The 17,422-nt window shown below is 40.7% G+C and overlaps 1 protein-coding gene across 1 annotated transcript in view; it reads right to left on the bottom strand.

Moving 5' to 3' along the window:
- The window catches only part of ACOT12 (acyl-CoA thioesterase 12), a 47,900-nt gene extending 30,841 nt beyond the window's left edge, over positions 1-17,059 (bottom strand). The window contains exons 1-4 of the mRNA XM_044266189.1: positions 16,933-17,059; positions 9,167-9,236; positions 3,643-3,703; positions 1,157-1,258 (exon numbers count right to left, since the gene is read on the bottom strand). Coding sequence (XP_044122124.1) covers positions 1,157-1,258; positions 3,643-3,703; positions 9,167-9,236; positions 16,933-17,059 — 360 coding nt within the window. The remainder of the gene's footprint in view (positions 1-1,156; positions 1,259-3,642; positions 3,704-9,166; positions 9,237-16,932) is intronic.
- Positions 17,060-17,422: the final 363 nt, after the last annotated feature.

Raw genomic sequence — 17,422 nt, 5'->3', positions numbered from 1 at the left:
ACATAGGATACCTGGGGATGCTTTGTCAAAGTTCAGATCCCCAGTTCCTGTACTTGTGATTCTCATTCAGTAGAGCTGAGACACAGCCCAGAAAGCTGCATCTTAAATAACAGCTGACATGAACTTCAGTTTGAAAAAGAATGTCCTTGGGCACTGTGAATATGGCTTGTGGTGTATCTCAAGGGACAAGGGACAGGGAGTGGGAGACGTGTCCTGGGGCACAAAAGTCTGCAGGGACATCTACCACCCAGGCATAGGGCAGACTAACTCACACCCATCCATCTCTTTGCCTGCTGGCCCAGGTGAGGAGTAGCTTGGGAGTGAGTGCTGCTTTGCTGGGAACACAGAAAACATGGCTTTGTCCCAGCTCCAGAGTAGGAGGCAGTCTGAGGAAGAACGCTTTTGTAGAGTGAGAAGACCACCTTGTCCCTTCGAAGTAGAACCAGGAGAAAGAAGCCACCGTGCCCACCTCTGGAGTGGTCCTTGCATTGAAAGATTTAAATTCCAAATTGGATGATTGCATTTAAAATTGCTTAGACTAAATGTGAATCCTCTCCTGGATACCCTGATCCCAAAAAGGAAAGCCAAGAAACCATAATGAGTAAATTCCCAGGAGACTACAGACAAGCTGCTCTTGGCCAATGGGCAGGCAAGCCCCCAGGGCACACGTATCAGAACAACATATTTATTTGAAGGCTGTTTTTATTCCATACTCCATGAAGCTTCGTTCAGCCTTTTTGACATTCTTCCTTCAGGAAGAAACAGACAATTGGACCACAACATGCAATGGCTTACTATGTCACTCTTGCTTTTAAGAAAAATTATTTTAACTCAATTTTGAGTTATATAACCACAAAAGAAAAGAACAAAACCAGTGAACACTATTTTTGAGAAATGACAGGCCCTTCAGATCATTTAAAACAGTATTTTTTTCCTTTTTTACCGACTGGCTATATCTATCTCCCTTTATCTAAAGTCCGTTAATACTCTATTACCACACAATGACAACTTTTACAGAAATAGGGGTAGATGACAAATCTTGGGAAAGCATATGTCACAGTAAGAAGAAAGGTCTTTTTGTCCATAATAATTCTGATGCAACCGTTAACATGTCCCTGAGTAACAAGCTAGACATTCCTTCACAGAGAAAATTTACCTTTTCTTCTCCAACTGGTTTGGCTACAAAGGTAGAGAAAGCCACACTGACGAGTTTCTCAATACCAGTCAACATGTCCTGGACTACGACCTTGATGCTGATCTAAAACGAAAAGAAAAATAAATCAGTAAACGTTCAGCCATCCAGATAACACACAAGATTGCAGCAATCAAGATTCCGAGATGTAATTCATCATTCTTTTGTTTTTGAATAAAATCAGCATTTTAATTTATTTTTAAGCAACACTGTTCACTCAGTGATGTTCCATAAAATTAAAAAATAACTTTTTTTCTGATTATAGAAAAATACGTATTTACCATGGAGAGTTTGGTAAACATAAAAATAGATAAAAATGGAATCTCATTATCCAGAGCAAATATCATTAGCAATCCCACCACCCAGACTAATAATTACTGATGTTTAGGTGAATTTTCTTCCAGTTTATGTATATGTATATAAAGACACACATAAAGTCACATACTGCATTTATAGTTTCATACTGTAATTTTTAAAAACCGGCATTATCTGACAAGCATTTTCTAATCCTGTTGTTACTGAATATGCTTTTGAAAACAAGATACTCATGAACGCCTTGTAGATTGTTGGAGAGATGGGCCACAACTTTTTAAAATCTTTAGTCTCTCGGTTTCATAACCAAGTTAATGTGGACAAAATGGCATCGTGTTATCTGTAGCTTTTTCCTGTGGAAACTTTAGCTTGTGTCCGAGAATAGAAGGAAGAGGACAGAGGAAAAGGAGCTGTTATCCGTGTTTGGGTTGAATATAAAGAAGAGCACTAGCCCTCAGGAGAGAGGCCAAGCCTAGTGGCTACCGTGGGGCAAACGTCAGCGATCACAGCTGAGAAAGCACCATCCTAACTGGTGCTGAGAGAGCTGGTTTTTTGTTTTTTGTTTTTTTAAGATTATTTATTTATTTATTTGACAGAGATCACAAGTAGGCAGAGAGGCAGGCAGAGAGAGAGGAGGAAGCAGGCTCCCTGCTGAGCAGAGAGCCCGATGTGGGGCTCGATCCCAGGACCCTGGGATCATGACCTGAGCCAAAGGCAAAGGCTTTAACCCACTGAGCCACCCAGGCACCCTGAGAGAGCTGGTTTTTAACACAAACATTTCTCTTCTGATTTCAAGCGTTTTGTGTCCTGTTCATATGGATACTGGGGTAAAGCCATCACCGTAGGGAAGGTTACTGCCAAACAGTTCTATTGAAGAGCAGTATGGGTTGAACGGTGTCCCCCACCAAATCCAGCACCTTATAATGTGACCTTACTTTGGAAGCAGGGTGGTTCAGATATAACTGGTTATGATGAGCCAGAGTAGAGGGGCTCCTGATCCCATGTGCTGATGTCCTTATAAAAAAGGGGGAATTTGGATGCAGACACAACACCATGGTGTTCTCATGGCGAAGAGGAAGGCAGAGATGGGGCTGATGAAGCAGGGCTCCAAAGGCATCAGCAAATCACCAGAAGCCAGGGGAGAGCCCTGAGCACATTCTCTTGCATAGTCCTCAGAAAGAGTCAACCCTACTGACACAGTGATTTAGGACTTCAAGCTTCTAGATCTGTGACATGATACATTTCTGTTGGTTAAGCCCCCTAGTCTGTGGGGACTCTGTTACTGTGGGCTCAACCAATAAATGTAATCCCTTCCTGTCTTCTGTGTCCAGAGATCAAAGGGACTGGTACTAACCAACCTCGAAGTTACAATATCAGATCCAGTAATTCCTTTCCTGCTAGTTTCACCTGGACAGCGATTCCAAAAGCCTCTGAAAATGTTGCTATCACAACTATAGTAAATAAATCAAAACCAAGTGGATGTAGTAGAGAAATCTTCCAAACTTCCCTTCTCACTTCAGTCACTCTTCCTTTCAAAAACTAGCTAATTATGGGGCTGGTTTCCAGGAGAAGGTAAGAGACAAAGAACAAGGAGAGTCAGAATAATTAAGAAATAAAACCCAGGGGCGCCTGGGTGGCTCAGTAGGTTAAAGCCTCTGCCTTCAGCTCAGGTCATGATCCCAGAGTCTTGGGCTAGAGCCCTGCATCGGGCTCTCTGCTCAGCGGGGAGCCTGCTTCCCTTGCTCTCTCTCTGCCTGCCTCTCTGTCTACTTGTGATCTCTGTCTGTCAAATAAATAAATAAAATCTTAAAAAAAAAATTCCTTTGGAAACTTCCTTTAAAAAAAAACAAGAGAAGAAATAAAACCCATACTTTGCAAAGAACCAAGAGAGTGCCCTTCTCCCTTGTACGTTTACTTTCTGTGTACCCTTCTCTGTGGAAATAGTGCATGGCATCACACTGAATTTTGGTAGCAGAGTCGACTGGGAAACATAAGGCCCTTATTACTTACCTATAAGCCTGACCACAGATTCAAGGACCTTCTGAAATTCAGAATCTCACTCCAAAATTATTCCAGAACTCCTCCTCTGTCCTCTGAAGAGCTGGGCACCCATAGTCAGGAGAAATGAGGTCACTTACCTCCATGCTTGTGCTGAATGCTCTGGTAACCTTTGCTTTGATGGTTATAACTTGTCCAACTCTAGTTAAAAAGAGAAGGAGGAACTTTAGTAGTCCTAGCACAGCTCATCTCAGACTTAAAAGATTCACCTAAATGGACGTGCCATAGAGCAGTCCCCTGTGTCATGCTGATAATGTGCATACATGAAACCACGGGTTAATGATAACAGAAAAAGGCAGCTGTAGAAACAGACGCCAGTCACTGTAAGCCACCTGTGTGTTCGCTGACTACTTCTCTTCAAACAGAAAAGGGCCTTTGCAAAATGGTGCGCAAAATGACTTCCAAAATCTGCAACAGATACTTGGATTATATCAAAGCTGTTTCCTTGAGAGAAGTTAAAACAAACACACAAGCCAACCTGTACAACTGATACTTATTTTTAAATGTTTGTTCACAGATAGATGGGATACAAATGAGCAAGCGGCCAACGGATCAACTTCACCAGGTTTACACGGACCCTCGGGACGGCCGGAGGATCCATTCGCTCTCCATGACTATAGGACTCCTGGTCATACCATCTGAAACTGTTTCAGATCTTTTGGGTTCTGGCCCCCCAGTTACCTCCTGTCCCCTTTACCTTAAGGGTCCACCCACTGTAAGCCTGCTCAATTTTTCTCCCTTGCTGTCAAAGTTAAACTACACTCTCCATTTTCTTCTTCTTACTCTTCTGTTTCAGAGGAAGAAAGACAGGTCTCTTCCAGACCGCTTTCTGTACCTGTGCCCTTGACCCACCCCCTCATTATCCGTCCTCCCTCCCACCACCTCCCACTTAGCTCTTTTCTCTTTTCCTCAATCTCTGCCCCTTCCCTGACTTCTTAACAGTCTATGAAAATGCTCAAGGCTGCTTCTTTCTAAAGACCTTTCTCTCAACCCTATTTTATCTCAACATCTTTTCTCTTCTCCTAAAATACTGCTTTCTTTTTCTAACTCATGCATTTAGGAAATGTTTACGGAGTTACAACTAGTCCTGGCACTGAGCTAAGACCTCGGGATACAGTGATGAGCAACATAAGGTTGCTGACCGCAGGGAGACCAATCTTCATCTGGGACACAGTCCATAGACAGATGAAGGGCAATGCTATGAAACTTCTTGAAAAAGAAAGGCTCGAGTAATACAAAAGCATCTATAAGAAGAGGCTTCTTATATCTTTTGTATCTTGGGATACAAAACTTGGGAAAGGAGTCACAGGAGAGGTGACATTTGAGATGGGTCTTCAAAGATGATTTTTCCAGGGGCTGAAGTGTGAGGGCTTCATTTCTCACTCACTTGTCAGCCCCTCAAATCTGGCTATTGCCTCCACATCTCACTTCTGATCCTTCCACAGTCACTTCCTAACAGCTAAATCCAACGTCTCACCTCATTTAATGCCTTTCTTCAGGAAGCTTTCTCTTCCCTTGCATTCCAAAACAGTGTTCTCTTTTCTATCTCGGTTTCCTTGACTGATTTCTCTTCCTTAACCCATCTCTTCAGTGTAGACATCTCCTAAATTTCTGTCCTTTGTCCTATTCTCACTTCACTTTCTTTCTAGAAGACCTTGTTCTTGTCCATGATCCTGTCATCTTTATAGAAATGATTCTCAAACCTACATCTTTAGCTGGGACCTCATTCTTGAAACTCAGAGCACTATTTCCAAATTTTTCTCAACAGATTCTACTAATAGTCATGGAGACTCTACTGGTTTCAGTGTTAGCTACCTCCACACACACCACCCAATTTATCTTAATCTTCACATGCAGCACACACAAACCCAAATCAATTTTGTTTTTTCCCTTGTATATCTTCCTTGTAAACTTCCTAGCTCTGTTCAGTCAACTTCCTAGGATAGATTCACAGTAATAGTGCCAGGCAGAGTTAGAGTCCCTCTCCAACGCTACAACAGTACTTTGTACTCACCAACTACTAAAATCTTGTGCCTCTCAGTCACAGTTGAAGAGGGGGAAGCACAGGCCACTTTTGTCTCTTCTGTGAGCACTGTCCTGCCTTTAAAAGTAGGGAAATTCCAGGGGCACCTGAGTGGCTCAGTTGATTGAATGTCTGACTCTTGGTTTCAGCTCAGGTCATGAACTCAAGGTCATGGGGTCGAACCCCTTTTTGAGCCCCTTGTGGAGCCCCATGCTCAGTGGGGAGTTTGCTTGGGATTCTCTCTCTCCTTCTCCCTCTGCCCTTCCCTCGTGTGGTGTCTCTGTCTCTGTCTCTCTCACAAATAACTCTTTTTTAAAAAATAAAAATAAATAAAGGTAAGGGAATTCCAAAGAATCTCGTTGTCCACCACATGAAACGCTCAATGCTGAATGTCAGGTGAATGGAATGACCAGAATTTCAACTCAAGAAAACCAGTTGCACAGCATGGCATTCAAGGTCTTCTGTTATCTGGCCCCAGTCTCTTGCTGGAGCCTCACCTCTCTGTAGACCAGGCTCTTCCTGAGCACCTTCTGCTCCTTCTCAGCCTCATGCTTGGATTCTTGCACATACCTCATTATGTGAAGTCCTTCTATTCACCAGATAAAATCTATACCTCGTTTGAGGCACACATTAAATGCCACCCCTGTCATTGATTCTACAGTCAAAACATGCACCTTTTTAAACTACCCCAGAAAATGGAGTTTCTATTTCACTCTAGGCCTGCATCCTGTCATGCTTTCTATTCTGATGATTATGTATCTGTCTGCCTCTCACCAGGCTTAGTGACTGCTATACTCCAAAATTGTACCATAATCATTCATATATCCTCCAGAGTACAGAGTAGTACTTTTTGTATAGGCAATAAATATCTGAGAATTTTAAAAATATTGGATATTTTTAAATTGGATAACCAAATTATATGGTTTTCTATATGTAGCTTTCACTTCTCTCTTTTTATGGTTCAGGTCCCATGTTAAAAAAAAAAAAAAAAGGCCCCTTTCCATGATGTTAGTGGCCACAAATCCTTTCTGATTACAGAAACACAAAATTGTGCAAAATGGAGCAAAATGGCAACCCACATTTCACTGATGAAGTCATTAGTTAAGTCTAGTTTATAGAATTTAAGTTTGGAAAATATATAATAGATATTTTATCACAATACACCATTGGCATTCCTAAATTTAATAATGGTGCTTCTATCTAGTCTTAAACAAGTTTGGATTCGTAGTAATTTGTAATTTTATCGAGATACAAACCCATGTAATTTTTTTCTCCCTCAGGGAAAAGTACCATTGCTAGTGTGTGAGCTTAGTCATTGGAACTTTATCTGCTTTTATAAGACTCTAGAATGTCCAGAGCTCTAACAGTGACACTCCAGCTGCCTCTGAGAACCACTGGGAAGTGTTCAATAAAAATTTAAAAAGTTTTCAAAAAAACCCCACAGAAGTGGGTCAGGGAAAGCACTGGATTAAGCTTAAGAAGATCCAGGTCAAAGCACCCTCAATCCCCTAGTTTTCTCAGAGCATTATGCCTCAGTTTCTCCTTGGTACAAAAAAGAAGGTTGGGCTGATCTGTAAAGGTCTTGCCATGTCTGAGATTCTAATTCATGCCAAATATTTCTTCTGTGTCAGTTTTGAAGAAATAATTTCTTCATGCACGTGGTTTTATTAAACTTAATTTTGTTTGTATCTAAATAAATAAATGTCAAATAGATAAATATAAGAGTAAGCCTGGAGAGACAGACTGAGCATCTCACTGGACAAGATTATTCAGGGCTTGAAAACCGTGGCAACTACCCCCACGGTCTTTGAGAACCATCCAAGATGAGAAACAGATGGCCTTCTCTCTTCCTTTTCCTTGTTAGTTATGTTCCTGCCTTCAAGGATCAAGATATTCATGGAAAAACAAAAACAAAAAACAGAGATACAAACATAAAATCCAAGAAATTAAGTAAAACCATACAATCCAATTTATTACAGGTATTAGAATAAACCCTTTGAAAAACAAATCATTCTTAATTCTGTCCCCTGGAAAAAACCTAGAAATACTGACCAACCCTTTATAAATGAGTACATTTTCTGCCCACATTGTGATCTCTACTTACTTTTTTTTTTTTTTTACTATTTCTTTTGAAGAAATGTATGACTCTAAGTTTTGTAAAAGGTGAGCCCACCCTGTCAAACCAGAAAGTAAAGGAGTTATTGAAGACTTCTAACTTTGGGGTTATATCCAAAGAACTTAGGAACCAGATTGAAGAAGCTCCCACTCTTCAAACACAAGGCAATTTGAGTATCCATAAGAATAACCACACCCAAACTGAAATGTATCAACTACGTTAAAGTCCATGGGCTTATGATGATATTAAATAAAGGAAAAGAATTATGCCTGTCTTTTCCGGACAAACTTTGCTTAAGGATAGCCAAGTAATTAATGAGACAAATGGTCTCTCTAAACAAATACTTGAGAAAATAAATGAAGACAAAATGATAGGATTGGCATGTCACCATTTTATCAGTAACTAATGAAATAATGTTCTAGGTAATGATCATCAGACATTATGTGCTCTTGATAAGAACTGGCTTTACCAAAACATCAAAACTTCATCAAATCAATTTTTAGACGTAACTATCATTTTACAAGAAATACAAAGAATGGGTGAACATCTTAAACTGGGATACAATGAGCAAATACAAAATGTGGTAAACTCTCTAGGACAAATTACCAGGTTTCTTTAATAAATAAACTAAGGGAAATGAAAGAAGAGAAAATGTTATGTGAAAAGCCTTATCAACCATACTGAATCGTGATTCAAGAAATCAATTGTTTAATTTAAAAAAAAACATTTTTGGAGACCACTGGGAATATCGATTTCTGTTAATGGTGCTGTGATTACATTATTATGTTTCCTAAAAGAGCTCTTATCATATAGAAATATATAATGAAATATTCACAGATGATGCCTGAGATTTCCTTCAAAGTCATTCAGGTGCGTGGCGGGGGTGCTAATAAAACAAGAGTGTCCCTCAATTGGTCATTGTTGTAGTTGGGTGATGGTCTGTGGGGATTCACTATTCTAATCTCTCTATTTCCGTGTATGTTTGAAACCTTCGTTGACTTGAAATTTTCTGCAGTAAGAGATGGTAAAGCACATACAAGCTCCCTCACATAATATGTTCTTCCTAATTTAACATCTGTACTCAAGATGAATTAATGTTTACCAACAACCTAATGATGAAATTCACCATCACAGACCTGCTTATTATCATTAATTATTCATCTAGTCGAGGAAAAAGTCATTACTAGGCAGCTTTCGGAAATCCTGCTCTGTCTCAAACCAGAACGCATTTTTGTAGAGAGCTATTTCTCCACGAAATCAGGACTGTGAATTTCTACTTAAAAGACTTTACTAAAAGTAGGTCCTGCAATTACTATTCCACTGATTTACACGAGGTCAACTGTTATTGATTTTATTAACAAACTGGATCACTGATGCCAAATAAATGAGCACAGGTGCCACAAATATATGTTGTAAATGAGCCAATAAGCGTGGGAGACAGGTGTGGTAGAGCGATGCCACCTACCTCGCCCTCTCCTCAAACTGTATGTCATCCACTGAGGCCGTAACACAGGAAACCCCGGCATGTTTTTCCGCTTCAAAAAACAGATGAAAATGGGCTGCATCAATAGTTACATTTAAACATTTCAGCACAAGGGAAAAGAAATAAAAACTAAATGGACTTATTCTAGTAGTTCATCCTCTGGTTCAGGTTAAGTACCACTCTGGGTACTTGGGGGAGTACACACTTGGGGGAGACCTGGATCAGTAACAGTTCTTCAGCTCTGTAAGTTGTGTTTCTGTTGCATTGAAATGACTGTACTTTCTTCTAAGTTTTAACTTACACTGTCTTGGATTTGAAATTCAATACCGATACCTAGTATATCTAGCAATTGAAAGAGTAATTTTAGTTCGTTGGTGCCAACTTCAAATATTTTGACAGATACTACCCTCCTTTTGTTTTAAAAACAATGCATTAAAGCTGTATCCATTATCCCACATAACCAGAAGCTGCTTATATTTTGACCAGTTAACATGTATAAACACTGAACAGTATGGAGATCCTGAGATTATACTCCAAATCAGAGAGCAGCTTCTCTGGGTGTCAGAGAAATACTCGGCACACACTAGATATTTGGTCAATATTTATTGCTCATTATTATAAAATTCAGTATGTATTAATTATGTTGGAGAGGACAGTATTAAATAGGGTGGAAAGAGATTAAGGAAGAAACCCTAGCTATGTCCATATTCCATGTCTGCATTTAATCTGTTAAAGTGGGTTTTTTTGGATTATTGATTTCGTTTTATGTTTTTTTAAAGATTTTGTTATTTATTTGTCAGAGAGAGAGAGAGAACAAGTGAGCGAGCACACAAGCAGGCAGAGTGGCAGGCAGAGGCAGAGAGAGAAGCAGGCTCCCTGCCAAGTAAGGAGCCTGATGCAGAACTCAATCCCAGAACCCTAGGATCATGACCTGAGCTGAAGGCAGTGGCTTAACCAACTGAGCCACCCAGGCATCCCAATTTTGTTTTTTTGTTTTATATAAAAAAAAAAGTCAGAACTTACTCTCTTTGGGAAAAATATGGACATGTGCTTCTGCCAGAATCTGATTTTGATGAATAGTTAAAATCCAAACAGATTGTGCTGGCTTTTTAGGAACTTCTAACCCCATTTTAATTTTGGAGACATTGCTCCTGCTTCCACATGATGGAAGAGATGGAAGAGATGGTAAATTGCATGGACATTGTCTTCTTCATGTGGATTCTTTAACTGCAGTAATAACTGACCATACGAGATAAAAAGAGGCAAGAAAATACTCCAGAAAGCAGGTATTTAGGACACTCTGTCATATAATGTCATTTGCAGAAAACTGGAATTTTGGTTTTACCAGCTGGAAATAAGAAACTGTTTTTCCAAACATGCACATAATGCAAACTGAGTTACCAAAAGGTAACCATAGCAGCACTCTGTGTATGAGGGATGGAGAGCAGAAGATTGGACTCCCAGTTATTAAGTTCAGTGAGAGGAAGGGAATGTAAAAGTATCAGACTTCAGAAACACTCAACTTGGGCTCAACTGAATTCAGTGTATCAAACACCTGTTAAATTCCTGATTTAACAGGAATTAAGTCCTTAGTGATTAACTCCTTATTGATTTCCAGACACTGAGCTGAGTCAGTCCCATCTCTTACCAAGTCTACTTGGGGGCAATTAGAGAGCCGGCCATAGTTGGTGCCCTTTTGGAGCTTAAGATTTTCAGAGAACTACTGGATCCTTGCAAATACGTGCTATAAAACATTAACTAAGGAGTACCTAAAGGACATTCATCCCACTTACCTGACATGAAGGAACAGGATGTTCCTTCTTCTAAAGAAGAACAGAATGTTCTTCTTCTGAACTATTCTTGTTAAGAAACCATTACCACGTATGTCAACCTAAGTGACCAATTTTGAAAGATTTAAATGATAACTAAAGGGCAATAATCTGCAAGGCTAAATTTTTATTGTATATATCAAGCATCTATTATATATATGTATAAAAATATATAATTTTGTCACATATATATAGCACTATATATAACTTATATGTCATATTATAATTTATGTTATATATATAGCATTAAACTAGATTGGGATCACGAACAAACATTATCATAATAATAGTTACCATTTATCAAACATGTATTATTGACCAGGCACTGAGTTGTGTATTTATGCATGTCAATTACATGAGGTTGGTACCATTTTTAGTTTACCTTTACAAATGAGGAAGTTTAGGCTTAGAAATATCAACTCCATTGTTCTACATAGTAGATTTGACTACAGAAGCAATAGGAATTCTCAGAAAAGAGCAGTCTTCAGAGACGTGCTTAGCTAGATATGGGCTTCAGAGGCTCAATTTACAGTTTACACTATAGACTTTTAAGGGTCATTAAATTAAAAACAGAAAACAAAACTATGGGGAAGCAACATAGGACCACAATTTTTACGTGTGTTTCTATGCAGTTCTTTTATTTTGTTTACAACTCTCCATCTATGAGTTCAATAGGACGAACTTGCTCTTGATTTTTGATTTTGACTCTCCTCCATACAATGACTGTCCTTCTTCACCAATAAAAGTGCAGAAACTCTAAAGCTATTACCGATTTTGTGGAGAAACTGAGACAAGCTGGGAATAGTAGCAGACTAGCTAAATGGTTGTAATCCAGGTATGATATGATGATTGATTAAAGTGGTGGTATCTCATTTCATTCATTCCTTTAACAAATGTTGACTAAAGATCTGTGATATGCTAGCATCTATGTAAGGGGCTGGCAATATATAACAGCCATGATCTCTGTTCTCAGAGTCTAGTGGAGAAGCCAGAGATTAATAAAATGAACAAGTAATAACAAAATGAATTAAGTGCCCTGAGGAAAACATGGTTTTTATGGGAGTCGTAACAGAGAAATCGGGCATAGATGGGATGTCAGGAAGATGCACCTGGAGGGAATGCTTCAGCAGAGATCTGAAAGATGATTAAGACGGAAATAGATGTGTTGGGGAGGAAGAACAGAAAAAAAGGTGAACACAATGAGCAGAGGGAACACCATATACAAAGATCCTGATCAAAGTCTTTGAAGATAAAATGCAGAAAGCAAGAGGGGTGCCTGGGTGGCTCAATTGGTTAAGCACCTGACTCTTGATTTCAACACAGGTCATAATCTCAGGGTCATGAGATTGAGCCCTGACTTGGGCTCCACAATCATCATGGAGTCTCTTGAGAGTCTCTCTTTTCCTCTCCCTCCGTCCTTCTCCCCACTTGAGCATGCACTCTAATAAATAATAAAATCTTTGGGGAAAAAATGCAGAAAGCAAGAAGGAGAGCTGAAGGGTTGGTTGAGAATGGACTATGCACAGGGCCTTGAAGTTCTTGGTTGACACTTTTATAATTATTATTAAAGATATTGTTCCAACGTCTTCTGGACTCCAATGTTTCTGATAATATCAGAAGTAATTCTAAGCTTCATTCTCCTAGGTATAGCATAGTGTTTTTCTCTGCCTGCTTTCGAGATTTTCTTTTCATCATAGTTTGCCTGTGATGTACTCAGATGTGAGTTTTTTAGTATTCATCTTGCTTGGTATCCTGTGATCTTCTTCAATCTGTAAACATATGTCTTTCAATACATATGGGAAAATTTCAGCTATTATTTCTTTAAATATTTTTTTTATGCTTCATATTTTTCTCCTCTCTTTTGGGGCCCCAATGACAAGTATGTTACACCCAAGCGCCCCTTGGTTCTTTTTTTCATTTCCATTTCTCTACTACTATCTTTTCATTCTTTAGACCATAATTTTTATTACATCTTCAAGCACAGTTACAATAGCTGCTACATAACCCCAGAAGCCTAAATTCTAGCACGTGGGTCATCTAGAGATTGATATCCATTATCTTTTCACTTAAGAATGCATCATATTGGGGGTGCCTGGGTGGCTCAGTGGATTAAAGCCTCTGCCTTCAGCTCAGGCCATGATCCCAGGGTCCTGGGATTGAGCCCCACATCGGGCTCTCTGCTCAGTGGCAAGGCTGCTTCCCCTCCTCACTCTGCCTGCCTCTCTGTCTACTTGTGATCTCTCTCTGTCAAATAAATAAAAAAAAATCTTAAAAAAAAAGAATGCATCATATTTTCCTGTCTCTTTGTATATCAAGTAATTTTGGACTGTATCATAGCCATTAGGAGTGATACACTGTATAAATCATGGATTCATACATGTTCCTCTGAACAGTACTGTTTTGTTTCGTTTTTTTTCCCAAGTAAGCAGTTAACTAAACTCAAACTATAAAACTCTTGTCTTCCTAGAGATTGGGATAGCCCTTTTTAGTTCTTTTGGCATTATCTAGGAAGGCTGGAGTTTCTCTTATGCATATATAATTCAAGGTTCGCCAGAGATTTGAGAAAAAAACATAGATTTTAGGGTGCTGCCTCTCTGGTTCGCTCCTTTCTTGAAATTTCCTCCTCACATTTCAGTAGCTGTGTTTCCCCCAAATCCTCTGTTTCTTCAAATAAGCAAGTCTGTAGGTTTTCCATCAGAAATTTAGTTGGCAATGAAATGGAGTCTTTCTTCAGGCTTAAAGTCATTAAAAAAAAAAAAAAGAAGAAGAAGAAACAAAGTTAGATAGTACCATTCTCTTCTTCTAAGTGTTGACTTCCAAATGTTCTAAATCTGCTTTTGTTCATTTGTTAGTTGCCAAAAGTAGCTTTTATTCAATGTTTTTTCCAGAGTTTATAGTTGTTACCTATGTAACTTTTTTTTCTGATAGGAGATACTTCCCATGCTAGAATTAAAGCCCTTAATAAGGAAAACAACGGGGAAGATTAACAAGGTATGATACGATCAGATTAGCACCTTCAAGAACTTCAGATGTGGGGTGGAGAGGAAGCAAGAATGAACGGAGAAGATCAATTTCGAAGTCACTGCTGAAGTTCACATGAAGGATGACGGTAGCTAGGCCTGGGCGGTGGTAATGGGAGCATAGCAAAATGGGTGGGTTTGAGTGATTCCTTGAAGGTAACATTGACAGGACTTGGCTCATGGGTTGAATGTGTAGGGGGGAAAGCCAGGTAGAGAGAGGTATCAAGAATGGATGACTCCTAGATTTCTGACCTGCCCAACTGGATGGCTTGCATGCCACTCCTGAGAGAGTGAACCCTGGAAAAGATTCAGAAATGAAACAGAAGGAAATGAGAGTCTGTGGCATTTCAAAATAAGAAGTGGATATGGAGGGTGGAGGATGCCTCAGATATGACATCAGTCCTCTAGGTTTAAGGAACTAGAAAAATGGGGCTACTGACAGAAATGAGATTTAATGCCAAAATAATAGTGAACATATTAAATCTTTCTGAAAATACTGAGAAGATATTTTGGAGTCTAGCAGGGCCTGGGAGTCATGACTGTGCCTTGAGGGTTATGACTATATGATCACTATTTATCATAGTAAGTGGCTGTAAAAAAGTGTTGGTCAATAAGGAACTCTGGCCAGGAAAATGCCAGGAAAAGAAGTTTTTGCTTTATCCTTATTATATAAAAGAAAGCACTATGGTGCAACATTTCTCAGCCACAGATTCTGTTACACCTTGGCTAAATAATGTCTCTTGCTTATGTGGTGCTTCTCACCATAGGGTGGTGAACACAGGTTATCTCCATGTGTCCAAACCAATGGTATATTAAAGGTTTCTTTAATGTTGTATTGTTAGTAATCTACAACATTCATCCAGAGTTATCTGGTTATCAGAGTTAACTGGTTATCAATTGAATCAATCTGTGGTCTGGGTTTCCCAAAAAATTTTTGTGGTAGTGCAGGAGGCCAACTGTTTATCCTTTACAGGACAGAGGCACTAAGTGAGGTAACTAAAAGTCACTTCAAGATTCACATAATATATTCAGTTGCCTTGGCAATAGGCATCATTATTATTAGCAACCTCAATGACTTTTACACTTCTCTTAGATGTGAATTCATTTTATATTCATGCTTCCATTATTTATGTTATTATAATCGACCTCAAATACTGATAAAAACTGTTAAGACAGAAACCAAACAGACCTATCAACAAACAGAAAACAAACAAGCAGATTGGCATAAATATGTGACTGAATTTTGTGGGTGGTTTACACACGGGGAATTACAAACCCTATTGATGCTCGGTGAGAAAAGCAGGGTTCTGTAATCATCTGTGCTTTACTTTTGTCCTCTGTAAAATAAGAGTCCTAAGATAATGATTTTAAGCTCCTTCCAGCTCTAGTAGTTTATCCTAACATATTTTCTTTCAAAATGTACATTTGCTGAGTCTGTTAAGTGCCATATGCAAAGTCTGACTTCATTTTAGAAATGAGATTCCAAGGTCTGGACCCATCCGTCACCCACCTACCCATCCATAAAAGCAGGTTTTTATTTAGAGCTTACTAAGCACTGGAGAACTAGCTTCAGTTCACATGCTAATTAGCCAGGCAAGAAATAAAGAGGTGAACAACAGATCCATACACAAAATAATTACAGATTTTGCTAAGTGGCATGAAGGGGAAAAAAAGGGGCGTTGTGATCAAACTGCTTAAAGGGTACAAATGTAAGCAGGTGGCCAAGAAAGACTTCTCTGGGGAAAGGATATTTAAGCTGAGATAATGACAAAAAGGGGCCAAGAGAAGAGCATAATAGTAAAATAAGAAGCAGGTGCAAATGTCCTGAGACGAGGCTTAAATAAAGGTGTGGTAGCCACAAACTGAATGCAGCAGCCGGTATGAGAAGTGAGTAGTCTCCTCTCAAACCAGACATTAAAGAGAGGTGCAGAAACGTAAACCAGTACCACTTAGAGGCAGTACCATGCCTCTAAGTATATTTTCATCATTGTTGAAAATGTAGGTTTTTTTTTTTTCAACAAAAGTATGTCATGGGCTTATTCTTGTTCTTTTTACATGAATTAAATTATAGTCAACATCAAAAAAAGTAACCCACATAAACAAAAGCTCTCCGGGTCCTCACTTATATATTGGAGTAAAGTAGTTCTAAGGCTAAAATGTTTGAGAATCACTGGGTCATTCTCATGTTGGATGCACTAGCTCAGTCCTTAAAGTTCCCCGCTGCCCCGGGCTCACAACTGTAAAGACCTTCTCCTTCCTTCTCTCTCCTCAAGAATACCCAACTTTTGTAGCAACATGGACGGGACTGGAAGAGATTATGCTGAGTGAAATAAGTCAAGCAGAGAGAGTCAATTATCGTATGGTTTCACTTATTTGTGGAACATAACAAATAGCATGGAGGACAAGGGGCATTAGAGAGAAGGGAGTTGGGGTAAATTGCAAGGGGAGGTGAACCATGAGAGACTATGGGCTCTGAAAAACAATCTGAGGGTTTTGAAGGGGCGGGGGGGGGGGCCTGGGAGGTTGGGGAACCAGGTGGTGGGTATTGGAGAGGGCACGGATTGCATGGAGCACTGGGTGTGGTGAAAAAACAGTGAATACTGTTATGCTGAAAAGAAATTAAAAACAAAAACAAAAACTGTGGTGCGGGCTGGGGCTAGAGCGTGGGCCCCCTCACTGGGGTGGGTCGGCCGGCACCCGGGCTTGGGGATCCCCCGCCACCCCACATCCCCACAGGCAAGCCCGCGCGCCAGTTCCCGGACACCCCTACCACATCGAGCCGCGTCGCACCCACCACCGCAGGGGCGCGGGGCACCACCCCCCGCCCTCCCCCCGGGCCTCCCGGCCTCTCGCGCTCCCCTTCCAGCCCCCACAGCACCCCTCCCCGGCAGCCCCCTACCCGCCAAGCAGGCAGTGGCGTCGATCCACTTGAGCAGCTGCCCCGCGCTCAGCTCCCCGCGCGAGTTGGCGTGCGCGGGCTGGATGGTCTGGCTCATGCGCACCTCCCCGGGCGCCGGGCGCTCCATGGCCCAGCCCACAGCGAAGCCCCCCGGCCGCCGGCGTCCCGCGGGTTCTGTCCGCGCTGAGCCCGCCCCCGCCCCGCAGGGCACCCGCGCCGCCTGCCCCTTCGGCCTTGAATCCCGCTCCCTGCTGGCGGCCAGGTGCACGGGGAGCTGGGATCTGGGGTGCCAGGGATATCAGCCAAATCCGGGGTCACCGAGGTTGACAAAGCTGGGAACGGTCCGAGTTTGTTACTGTGAGGGAGGAGAGCAGTGGTTATGACAGAGGATTGTGGAAAGAATGAAATGAGGTCACGGACGCAACTCTTAGCACGTGCCTGGCTGAGCAGATGCAGGTGTTTGGTAAGCTGTGAGGTTAACACCCGTCCG

Source organism: Neovison vison, chromosome 1 (genome assembly GCF_020171115.1).
Source record: "Neovison vison isolate M4711 chromosome 1, ASM_NN_V1, whole genome shotgun sequence".
Classification (NCBI taxonomy): Eukaryota; Metazoa; Chordata; class Mammalia; order Carnivora; family Mustelidae; genus Neogale; species Neogale vison.
This window is presented reverse-complemented; position numbering and strand designations above follow the sequence as displayed.